The sequence below is a fragment of the Gambusia affinis genome, linkage group LG15 (genome assembly GCF_019740435.1).
Source record: "Gambusia affinis linkage group LG15, SWU_Gaff_1.0, whole genome shotgun sequence".
NCBI lineage: Eukaryota > Metazoa > Chordata > Actinopteri > Cyprinodontiformes > Poeciliidae > Gambusia > Gambusia affinis.
In genome coordinates, this window is record NC_057882.1 from 25,241,187 (window position 1) to 25,254,144 (window position 12,958).

The 12,958-nt window shown below is 36.3% G+C and overlaps 1 protein-coding gene across 3 annotated transcripts in view; it reads left to right on the forward strand.

Moving 5' to 3' along the window:
- The window catches only part of acsl6 (acyl-CoA synthetase long chain family member 6), a 36,490-nt gene that overhangs the window by 2,007 nt on the left and 21,525 nt on the right, over positions 1-12,958 (forward strand). The window contains exons 1-2 of one of the 3 annotated variants that reach the window (XM_044140365.1): positions 6,239-6,340; positions 12,685-12,905. In XM_044140365.1, the coding sequence (XP_043996300.1) occupies positions 6,316-6,340; positions 12,685-12,905 (246 nt within the window). In that variant the 5' untranslated portion in view covers positions 6,239-6,315. Of the gene's footprint in view, positions 1-6,238; positions 6,341-11,251; positions 11,382-12,684; positions 12,906-12,958 lie in introns of those variants that run through there. The other 2 variants (XM_044140364.1, XM_044140363.1) reach the window with 2 other exon arrangements.

A 12,958-nucleotide genomic window follows, 5' to 3' on the forward strand; every position in this document is an offset into this window, starting at 1 on the left:
TGTAAAATTAATGGTGAATAATCCACATCCTTTCACTGCATTTATATTGGCAAGATTAGTAATTACACATTAATTTTCTTGTTAGCTGTAGAGCTGCTGGATCTGCTTTTGGATCTGTGGATGTATTGGTGCATGAAATTTTGGTAAAATGCTTCCTGAAAATGAGTTGGTGACAGTGAAATTTATCAGACTTTTCTACCTCTTGTGTTGTGTCATCACTTGTGTTGTGTTTTATTGTAGGTGTTTTAGCTGTTTTTAGTTGCCTTTTGTAAGTTATTATTGGTGGCATAATCCAGATTGTAAATATTTCTACTCTGTGTCAAAGTCTTCCATGAAGCTGCCAACATTTTCAAACCTTACAGACTCCATGGCAGATAGGTTTTAAATCTATCTCTCGAGTTTCTTTGGTGAAACTCAGGAGTTTCTCTTTTGCTGTTACAGTCCAACAAAACTCCAGTTACTCTGAATGATAATACAAACCAACTTACACCACTCATGCTGAGCAGTCGTCCAATCAAAACAAACTTTCATTGAAAGCTCCACTCATATATTTATTATTTTTAGCCCAAATGTTGATTTAAAATTGTTTTTTTATTTTATTTTATAGAGTGTTTTTGGATTAGAAGTAATATTATTTTGTAAGAGAGGCCTAGCATAAGTCCAGAAATGAGTCATATATAGAAACTGTGATTAGGGTGATGGCTTAGAGGCCTTCCAATGTCAAGGAATTGTGTCACAGTGTGAGTGGAAACAGGATAAAAGCTGGTCAGCAATAATTAAAAGGATTTGATTGTTTTAATCACAATAAAAGTATTTCTACTGGTTATTGTGATTGGTATAAATTCATTTTGAAATGCCATTTTAAAAAAATAAAATGTGATTTACAGTTTTGAACTGATTCCTTTCAGACTACCAAATTTAGAATGAGATGATTCCCTTTATGTCTGATTGCGTTGGCTGGAGGCGTTCCTCAGGGAGAGGTTCTCATAACATCTTTTACCTGCCTTCTCGTCCAGACACCCTGCTGCTCCTCACTTTAAATAATTCAACGTAATCTTCATCCAGTGTAGCCCTGCGCAGCATGTAATCCAAGTCTTTTCCCTCCTCAATATTTCATTGTAGGTGTAGGTATCTTCACCACACCCCTTAGCCAGGAGGCAGCGAAGATGCTTAAAAGCAAGCATCTTCTAGCTTTTAATTTGGCTTCAGAAACTTTATGACTCCTTTTGGGTGATTGCTTAAACAGCTTTCCTAGTGCAAAATATCTAGTTCACTTCAGCAATGGGTGAGAACTGCCAAGCAAATTTCTTTACATGTACATCTATAGAAAGGAACAGTAAAATCCCCTGTAATCAATCTTTTGCAGCAGCCGGGTCAGGCAGGATGTTGGGATACGGCAGCGCTCCGTCTGAGAGCCTTACTGCTGTTTCAGCATTCAGGCCCGACTCTTTCCTGTGTGGGACGATGGGCACCAGCTCAGCCTAAAGTGCTAAAGCTGAAGATATAAAAATACTAGATTTAGATTTGATTTATTTATTTCTAATAAAGTGGACAATGTATATTAATCAACATGAATATGTCACATAAAAAGTGGCAGGTTTAGCTAAAGAAGCTAATTTTTCTCTAGTGAGTTGATGGAAGAGATTAAAAATAAAAACAAGTCACAAGCCTAAGAAAAAAGTGTAAAAATTATTCCTTTAAAAATTTATTTACAATTTAACATAACAAAAGAAGTGTTTTGTTTCCCCATTGTGATTTAATTGTTCATCAAAATGACATAAAAATTAGAGATACATTCAAATTACATGGAACTTTCAGATTTAAGATTTTAAAGGTGTCCTTTGTTCTGATTTGGCAGTCAAATGAAAAAGAGAACCACCTCCCCCTGATCTGAGTCTCTGCCCTTTGTTTGAATGTGCAGCTGTAGTTTGGACAGGAGGGTTTTATTTGCATGCTAGTTCTTTGTCACTATGTGCAACCTAACATATGGCTGTGTATCATTTTCACGTAGTGAGGGAGAAGGTGAGCCTGTATTCAATGTCAGAGATGGAGAGAGTGGTGAGAGGAGGGAGGCAAGAGGAGGGAGGGGTGTGGCAAGAGTATGCAGCGTCTGTCGAGCTCAGAGTGGTGTGATACGGAAGCCAGCGAGGGCCAAGCTGATCCGAAGCGCTCCTTCACTTCCCTCCTCTTGCTTGCCTCAGCTTAATCTAACTGGTTCAGATTCGCAGGTAATCACCAGTCTGCAGAGCATGATGCAATGTCCGCCTGTTTCCCTTTGAGACATCACACACATTTATGCACTTCCACACACACACACACACACACACGCTCTTACCAGGCACACAGCGGCTCCTGGACACCTCTGTAAGTCCTGCTGCTTAGACCACAGCCTCTTTAAAGTGTCTAGAAATCTTATTTCCTTGTCATCTTTTCTACTTTTGCTTGTTTTCCTTATTTAGAAATTCCTGCTGCTGCTTAATTTTCTGTTTGTTGTGCCATTGTTTTATTATTTCACTGCACATGGGATGATGGGAGTCACCAGCTGTGCTGCATCGATGAAGCAGAAGGATATGTGTGTGTGTGTGTGTGTGGGGGGGGTATCTGGATGTTAGTGACTGACCTTCATGGAGATTGACAGGAACAAGTGGAGATCAGTATTGCAGCAAACGTAAATGGTGACAGAGCAGGTATTGCACCCTGAGACAACGCTACAGGTGAAATCAAGGATGAATTGCATTTTAAAGGAGAAAGCTGAGCCAGTTCTTTAAGATGAATAATGTATAAATCGAGAACAGCGGTGAGGTTACTACTGGTCATCTGCCTTTGTGCTAATAGGCTATAATCTCCCCACACTGGACTGTAATCATTGGTGATGGATCTCGGATGAGGCGATGGGGCGGGACTTAAGAACGAGAAGTCAACTTCCCTTCCCTCTAAGCCTGATTCACCGTAAGAAGTGTGTCTGACCCGTTCACCAGCGCTGAACCATTGTGAAACTTCTGATGGAGTTATGGTGCTAGAAAGTTTGCTAAGTCAAATCAAAAAAAAAAAAGAGTGGATGTAAAAATAGCTGAACTTCTTATTTTTAGCATCAGTTTCTGGTGCTCTGGGTTTAGACTGTACTACAGCAACACTTTATGTTATAAAAATGAACAGCACAGCATGCGAGTCATTCTATATGAAGATTTCTATCCTCTTTGAAAACAAACCCATCATTTTCTACCATTTGTTTTATCCTAAATTAACGGTGGCTGAATTTGTTAATTTTCATAGCTTGATTCAGATTTTTGGCAGCTGTATTTTTCTACATTTTAAATCCACTCCTGTAGCCACATGTATGTATGGAAAGGTCAAATGTTTATTTTTGTTTACTCAGCTCTTCGTCCACAGCATGTGTGCAAAATGTTTGTGTTTAAAGGCCACATCTGTTCGGTTTTTCAGCCAAACTTCCTCCTGACTGGAAATGTTGATGTCGATCTCTGGACATCTACCCAATATCATTCACGATTTATTAAATAAATCTGGCATCTTGCTTTATTGACAGTCCATTTATCATTAAATTTTAAAGTTGGCCAACCAAAACCATTTTCCACTGTTGTTCATTTAAAATGAACCCCATGTTTTTTGCTAGCTGGCCGCATGTTTCAAGAACGTTTATGTCCTAATTCTGGTTTATTTAGTGTTGAAGATGATAACTTCCTGAATCATTTTCTATATTTAAACATTTGATATTGAGCAACACAAAGTAATGCAAGAAGTCTCCTGTTACTTCACTTTGCTTACTTTTTCCCGTTTTGTGAAATTTAAATCCCATCTGTAGCAAAAAGGTGTATTTCTCTGCTTATCTCTCCATTTGCCTATGCATCTGTGTGGGTGTAAAATGTCCACACAACGTCTGAGTAGATGAGATGTAGAAGTTTGATTATAATGCAATTTTTGCATCATAAAAATTGCCTCATAAGCAAAGACATTATTCTTTGCAGTTTTGCTGCGTTTGTAGTCTAAGTTATTTGTCTTTCAATTAAATTTCAATTTGAGTGGGAATAAAAATAGCAATAGGTATTTTGTTCCATGTAACACAGTAGAAGTGTAACAGGTAAACCTTTTATGGATGAAAACTCGACTAAAAACCAACCTGTTTAGGATTGTATTTGAAACGTGATCAATTACAAATTTACTGATGGAACTTTTTGATTATTGATTCTATGTTGCATTGTGTTTCTGTGTAAAGCACTTTGAAATGCCTTGATGCTGAAATGTGCTATACAAATAGAATTTGATTGATTGATTGATTGATAACAATAACCAGCTTTCTCGTCTCTGTGGAAGAAAAGTTTACACAGCATAATACTGCCACCACCATTATTTTATAAGGAAGGAGGGATGTGCAGTGTCCATTTCTGCCACATGAAGGCCAGAAACGTACATTGTGCTCTCATCTGACCAAAACACCTTCCTCCTTATGTTTGCTGTGTGGAAAACTGCAGAACTTCTTTCTACTTCCTAATATTCTATAAACCCCAGTTTTATGGGGAGTAAAGTTAATAATCACAAAAGCCTGACTGTTAGTTTGTTGCATCTCCTCTTCATGCAACAAACTGCAAACTGCAAATCATATACTAAATTTTTCATCTTAATTTTTTTTTGTTTTTGTTTTTTTAAGAGCAGAATATTTATTTTGACAAGTTTACTAAATAGGTGCTCATAAGCCTGCATTTTAATTGAAGCCTCTGAATGTTTTGGTCCCTATTACTAATAAATGAAATTAAAAGTAAAATCCTGGATGAATACTTTGTGTTGCACCTTATATTTTCCATTTTAAGTAAAACATCACCCCAACATCCATTTTAAATCTGCATGAACTGCATGAACTGTGATCAAGGGCCAACCAGAATCATTCAGAGGGCCGTAAATGGCCCCTGGACCTCACTTTGGACACCCTGGGACTTAAGCATGTCCATCTGCATTAGAACAGGTGAACATACTTGCCTTCCTGTTAAATTGATTAGGACAAGTTCAGTCAGACTTCTCTGTTTGCATATTTTTTTTAAGTCCCATGTTAATAAAAGCGTTGCTGTTATATTATATGAAGGATATTCCATCAGTTTTCAATTTTCTCAGGTTAATTTAACATCAGTGTTTGTGAAGAGTGTGTACGTTTGTTCTAAACTAATTTCCGGTAGATAGCAGTGACAGCTTGTCAAGTCTCACTGACTCTCAATAGCCAAAGTCAACGGAGAAAGAAGCTTTTCAGCCACACAAGAATATGAGTGCAGGAAGAGAAGGGGCTATAAATAAATGGCACTATCCAGGTTATAGTTCGCTTAATTAATGAGTGGAGCGCCTCGCCACACTTCCAGAGATGCAATGGCTCTCAGCAAACTTTAGGGTTTTTCATATGGGGTCACAATGAAAGCAAAGCCAGGTCTCAGGAATATAGTATTTAACTTTTTTTTTTTTTTAAGAAAGCAAGGTCTTAAAGTTCTTCTCCTTATGGAGGTCATTGATGTCACTGATGGGGATTCTGCAGGCCTGCTGTTACTTTGTCCCTCCAGCTGAAGCAACAGTCGTTGCAGAGGGAGGGCAGCAGGGACGGGTTTCAAACCCTGCGTGTGGATGTATTTATTTGGATGTGTGTGTGTCACTAGGGTGCTTTATTGAGGTTACTGCTGGACAAAAATGGCTTTCAGGTGTTTGAAGAAACTACTTTGTTTATTCAGATTAATTACATCTCCTGATTAAAGGCATCCTGTACATTTGGTTGGTACATCAATTTTTATCTTGTCTCTTCATGTTTTCTGTTTCAGAGATTGAGATGTTATAATTGTATCCTTTTATGATTTGTATCTCTGCTGTAACTTCTGGTGGGCTTTAGCCTCTGATCCTTGCAGGATTCAGTTTCCTCATGAGATCTTCAGTTGTCCTTGGTCATTTCCAGCTTCTTCCTGATCTGTGGTGAATATGTTTAATTTTATTCCCTAAATTCCTGCATTGTTGTATCATCACTCTGTTTATAGTCAAAGTTTTTTTTGTTCCTTCATCTGAGTTCTTTTTGAGTGTATGTTACCTGCATCTGGGTCGTCATTACATTCAACACGTATGTGTTATTATAAGAGACATTGGCACTTTGGTTGTGTCAAAATAGATGTAGTCTCAACCAATTAACTATCATAGCGCCGCAGAAGCGAAGTTTAATGTCATCGGGGCGCTAAGGCAGATGACGTAAAGCACCGGGTTGCTATGGTGATATCGTAGTTCGATGGCGTCGACGGAAGTGGAGGGAAAGTTAAGACCGTGAATCCACCCTGAATAACAATGCAGAGGATTTTAAAGATATTCGGTAAGCTTCTGTTCCTCGGCGTGTTTTATTAGTTTTCGTTTTCATATGTTTCTGATCTTTTTTAATTGTTTTTCTGTTCATCAGCCGCTATGATTTATACTTTGCTGATAATTAGTCACGAACGTTGGTCTGGTTAGCGTAATGCTAATGCTACTCTGGATAAATGTTAATATTTACTTTTTAAATAGTTTATTAATGAGTATCTGCTGCTGTTAGGTATATATCATAATGATTGCTGTGTCAGATGGCCATGTAGTGTTGGACAAGGAGGAACTGTAGTCCTGTTTGCTGACTCAGATCCACGAACATTTATATCTGGAAAATTTTTCATCAGTTTCTCAACAGATTTATCAACAAGATAAATCCAGGGATTATGCTTGTTGTTGTTTCAGTAGAACCTGGGTTAATAGTTTGTATCCGTGATTATTTCATCAGTGTGTTTTAGTTATATCTGCAAAAGTTTTTATCGTTTGGCTGTGCAACACAGATTTGGCATCTTGGGAGACCAGAAACATTTTTGAAACCGGATTCAGAATGGATAATTCTCACAATATCTATTCCAGATGGCTTTAAAAGCCGCACCTTTATTTTACTTAATTTTTGTTAACGTTGATGTAAGCTCCATCTCTCTACCCGCATTCTCCTAATGGGAACAAACATATAAATATTATTTTCTTCCTGCCTCAGTGCAGTTGGCATGTATGTCCAGTCAACAGTAGAGAATAAAAGAATGGAGGGAAAGCAGAAATAATGAGGGCCAGTTAGAGGTCTGGATTGGCTGTGTGTCTCCTTCTGTTGTCAGGCTGATTCCAGGTAGGAATATGTGGAGCATTGGGATGTCTGTTCTGGATTATTTGTAGATTTATGTCCACACTGTGGGCTTTACATCAGATTTTGTGACTTGTTTAGACAGGTAAAGTTTTTGGGTGTCCAAAGAATGAAAAGCAGAGATTGGTGGCAGTCAGTCAGATTTCCCATTTTAAAAAGTGGATGTCTGATGTCTTGTGGATAAGTCCTCCTCACTGTGTCCAGTTTGAGATGAAGTATTTGAAAGGGTTTGTATTTGGGTGCAAGGATGCTTTTGTAATCACCCGCACTATTTTTTTCCGGCTATCTGCACAGTGGTGTCAGTGGGTTATAGAGTCTGTCTATATTTAGAGCAGGTCCATTTCTCTTCATCAGCTTTTCTCCTCAGACACGCCACTCCACCGTCCAATCCTCGTTTACCTCAAATAAATAATCTACATCTTACAAGCTTTGTAACGCAGATTTAGCCGAGTTGTTTATTTGGTAAGATAAGCTGAAACATTTTCACTCTCAAATTTAAAAGTGTTTGCCCATTAGGTTGACTATTCCCATTAAAAATTAAGAAATTAATAAATAAGATGGATGGATGAAAAATTAGGGAAAAAAATTAAATGCGATAATAAATTAAAAAACCATTAATTAGAAACAAAAAATAATGTAATAAATAGGAAACTAAATAATGGTACTGTTGAAGGATATTAATTTATTTTCCACTGGACAACCAAATAAGTTGGGAACATTCTTATTCTTCATTTTTTGGACACAATATTTGGCACATTACTTTATCAAGCCATTTATTTATTTCTATATTTATTGACAATTTTGACAAGACCTATCCTCAATATTGATTCTTAATTTTTCTGTGCTAATCTCGGTTAATTCCGAGAGTGCAGAAATGAATTTTCAAAAAAATCTAACAAAATAATAATAAAACAATAAATCCATACTTATGAATGGAATAAGAATTATTCCTTTAGTTTTATTGTTATTTTAGAAGTATTCTGTTGATAAAGTGTGAGAATTTAGCTACAGCTTTAAAAAAATTACATTTATCACATAAAACTATAACTTTATAAATTTAATTCACCTTATAGTACATAATATTTAGTTTAAGAAGGGTATAAAAACAACATTTTAAAGGACTAGCTCATGTTTTTATGCATATTTTCACACTTTGTAGCCAACTTACTGGACTTAAAGCTACTGGCTCAATTTTGGTTTGTAGCATAGTTGATATTTTATTTAAAGGATTGAACTTTAAACAATGTTTAGACATTTTAGATCTTCAGGCTGCAATACAACGTCCTCATCTAAAATGTTTTACTTCACTCAGTATTCCAAACTCTTGAAACTGTGCCAGATTTTGGCTTCTTGTGACATTTTGTGGGACACACTCCAGCTGTAAACACCGGGACGCTTTGTATATTGATCAGAACAGTACATTATTTAACCAGAATAAAATCTGTCACATGGCTTCGTCTCTATCCTTACACATATCAGCAAACTTTGTGAAGTTTACATACTTAAGAAAGGAAAAGAAGTTGAAAAAAACCCATTCCTGACTCTTAATTCTTAATTGCTATTACTTTTACATTAATGCATAGAAACATTAACGACAAATATGGAAGGAATTTCTGCCCAGCAGTGCTGTTATGGTAAACATGCGTCTGGTGTTTATGAATCTGTTGTCAGACATATTAGAGGGTTGATGTGGTTTTCCAGGCACTCGTGTTTTCTGTCACAACACAGACTCAACTGAATTAAACGGACGCATGCTGTGTGTGTGTTAGGTAAATTAAATTTGAGGAATCTACAGCTGAACACCTGAAGAGAAAACATGAGGAGTTATTGCTACAACATACAACATAATGTTAGTCCGGTACCACGTTCTGTGTATTTAGTAACATAGAAGAAAGCTCGCTCTATTCTTGTTTAAAAAATATGTTTTTTTCTGATTTATGACACTGTTATCACTGGCATTTCTGTAAAGAAGACATTTCAGATGGTGATAAATCACAGAAGTGATGTTTCTCAATATTTATTAGGATCATCATGCAATAGTCGGCAGAACTTTGTACAAATTTAGCAAGTATATGTATTTAGACTTTGCAACTGTTTGGTCAAAAGGATCTTAAAATTTTTAAAATGCCATCAAAATTATTAGGTGTGTTGCAATAAGCAATAAATCAATAAATTTCATGATAAATTAAAATGTGTTCAGCAATTTCCATTTGCCTGAGTTATTGTTTTTTTAATTTTCTCTCTTTCTACCAAAAACTGGATAAAAAAGTCTTCAGTCTGGTGACTGAAGACTTTGGTCTCATCTAAACTTTTTTTAAAGGAAAATGTTGTTTATAGAGACATCAGAATTCATTTTATTTGTTGTTTTGTCTGTTTATTTGGATATTTAAAATGTCTTTCAGTTCCAGTGTTAAACGTTCATTGGAATTTAAACCTTATTGATATTTGATCATAATTACGTTACCATTGTAATGCTTGAAAATGTTCTCATACAACAATATTATCGTTTGTCACAATAACGTTTTGGACTATTTATCATCCAGCAAAATGTGTTATGATTCAGCTTCCCTTATATCAGAGGTGGGAACTCCTGGTCCTGGAGGGCCGGTGTCCTGCAACTCTTAGAGTCTCCCTGGTCCAGCACACCTGAATCCAACAGCTGAATCACCTCCCAAGTTCAGTCAGGTTCTCCAGATTCCTGCTGATGACCTCATTATTTGACTTGGGTGTGTTGAAGTAAAGATACATCTAAAAGTTACAGGAGACCGGCCCTCCAGGACCAGGAGTGCCCACCCCCGCCTTATAAGTAGTAGTTGTAAAAAATAAAAGTAGCCTTTTGCCAAATATGTGAAAGAGGAAGCCAGCCAGTGCTTACATAGCTTTGGATATTTTTATGTTATTTATCTGTAAAGTTTGAAGACAAGTGATTTGGTGTGGCTTTCTGTGTGTTGGAGTGAAAGAGGAAGTGACTGATTGGCTGTACTATTTCCTTAGCGATGCATGAGTGATCAGGTGATATTATCTCTGACTCATTTCAAGGGGATGGAAGGAAACCGTCTAGTCATTGTTGGAAACTGACTCCCCTTTGGCTAAATTATGCATGTTGCAGTGTGTGTATTTTTCTTTACATGTGTATGTGGTAGAAACTGAACAATAAGAATTGTAGCTGTAGATATTACTGTACTACTCTTGAGTTGTTTTATACAGTCAAATTAGAAATCTGTGGGAAGACCCCTTTTTTGCAACCATGAGCTGTTGGCACAAAAGTCTGATTTTAGTGAATTAATTTAACACAATGTCTGAAAATGTGTTTGAAACCGTGTGTGTGTTTAACTCAAACTGGTACGGAATAAGGTTGGGTGATTGGACAAATTTATTGACCCTCAATCAATAGGCTGAGCCCTTCACAGATCGTTTTATAAGAACTTTTTTTTTTAAATAAAAAAAAGTTACACATCTTACACAGATGACTTTAAGAAGAGCCTCACCTATCTTACTTCCTGTCTGAGGTGTGACATTTTTATTTTGAGAGGACACTTTCCTGTTTAATTGTTAGTGCAAAAGCAGCTCAACGACTAGATGTAATTATAAAATGTATTTTATTAGCTGCCTTGATAGAGGCACAAGTTATGTTTCTGATGTAATAAGTACACCTTCTAAACATTGTGCGACTTAAACTGTGCTTTCTATAACTAGTTATTTTAATTTGCAAATACATTTTTAATATTATTTTGAGGATTTATTGCCATTACAAACCTAAAAATTCATTAGTAAATTTCCATCCTTCATTGAATCCCTTCAATACAATAAAACTTAAAACAACAGTAGTATTCAGAAACACAGTCAAGTAACGCCTAGATGATTATGAAATTGATAATAGGCTACCATCGTAATGTTAAAATAATAATTAGACTTTAATGCCAAAATAATCAACGATTTGTTAATGCAGGCTGGTTTAAAAAGACCAAAAGAGAGATAAGAAAACGGAATCATTGGTAAAACACATTGGCCCCAGGACTAGCTTAGCCTGGCTGTTAGCCTGCTCTGGAATAGATACAGAATAAATCGCCATGGCAACTGCTGTTGTGAAATCGAGTCGAGGCTTAATTCATCCAGAATATCTGAAAAATCCCGTCTTAATTCCTTTTTCTGGAGTTGGGTTAATAATTTTAATAATTTCCGAAAATGAGCTCTGAAGGTGTGCTTATGGCCGGTAGGTATATTTTTCTGTCATTTGTGACGTGACCGGGAAACGTTTTTCCTGTAATTTTTCTTTGAGAAATATTTACGACCAAGGTCTGCTGTAGCCATCTGAGGCTGTCCTTTTCGTGACCGTATTTCTGCTTGTGAAAAGTTATGTCGGAGCTCGTTGGTGGAGTTACGTCTGATGATTGCGTAGCGTAATCAACCAGCAGGTGGACATTTAACTTTGTCATGATTGTCGTTTGCTGAAAATCAGTTGGGAGAATGTTAAATATCGCCCAAACAGTAAGGAACTACCACTTCCTGGTCAATATTAAGTTTCAGTGCTTTCAAATAGATTTCTTTGTCTGTGCTTTTCTTTTTTTTTTTTACAAGTAATAACAAGAAAGGTGAAGTGGAGGGAAATTAGTACTTAATTGATTTGAGTTTTTGGAGAATTGCTGCAGCTGAAATTATGTCTAGATTTTCATTCATAGTATTGTTTTTTTTTGTTTTTTGTTTTTTATATTTTCTGCCAATTTTATAATCGATTTGATTTTTTTATTAAATTATTTTCTTTTATTCTGTTTGATCATCTACCCGTGATATTTTGGTTGCTGTAAACATGCAACCAAAATAAACTTTGACTTTCACTTAACTTTATTATACCTCATAAAATAACTTGTAATTTAACGTATTTCTAAGATCTGAAGTAAAATATTGGTTACAAAGGAATTTCTTAAAGCTATGAGAATAACAAATTCTTACTTTGATTATTACTGACAGCTCAAAACATCAGACTGTCAAAATTTATTGAATACTTTATTTTTTCTACTGTTGCCCCATTTCTCTATATAAATTAGATTTTATGTGACGTGCCTTAAGATGACATTTACTGTCAACTGATGCAATATAATAAACTGTATTAATTTGAAAATCATTTTTAAACTTTTAGATTTGAACCTAACATAAAAAAACATTAAATATTTTTTTATTCTACAGACAGTTAAAACAAATCAACTTTTGCATATTTTTTGTAGTCTTTATGCCGAGATGAACATTGAAAGAAACATGTATTTGGCATTCAGGAGTAGGAACAATTTGTCACGTTTATTATTTATTTTGTGCTTGTTTCAGTGGTTTTGTGTTTTAATGCCTTGTCTACTTCTATTTCTTCTTTTTTCATGGCTTCAAAGAAATACACATAATGTGTAAGAAGCCTCATGCTTGGTTTTTCTGCTGCACAAGCAAAACATTATCAAAATGATGCAATCTAAGCTTCAGAAGCAGTTTATTATTACAAGCAGTGTTTAAAATCTCTGATTCCTCTGCAGAATTGAGTTCCACCCTAATGGAGAAGATGCAGGTCCAGGACATGATGAGTGGCCTGAGGATACCAGAGATGGACGACCTGAGCCAGTTCTTTCGCTCCCTGCCGACCTCCACCTTGGTGGGCATTGGTGCCCTGACAGCTGTGTTGGCGTACTGGTTTGCCACCCGGCCTCGACCCATCAAACCTCCCTGTAGCCTCCTTCACCAGTCCGAGGAAGTGCCGGTGAGAGATCCCACAAATGTGGAATAGAAATTAAACAGATTCAAGAGGTCCAG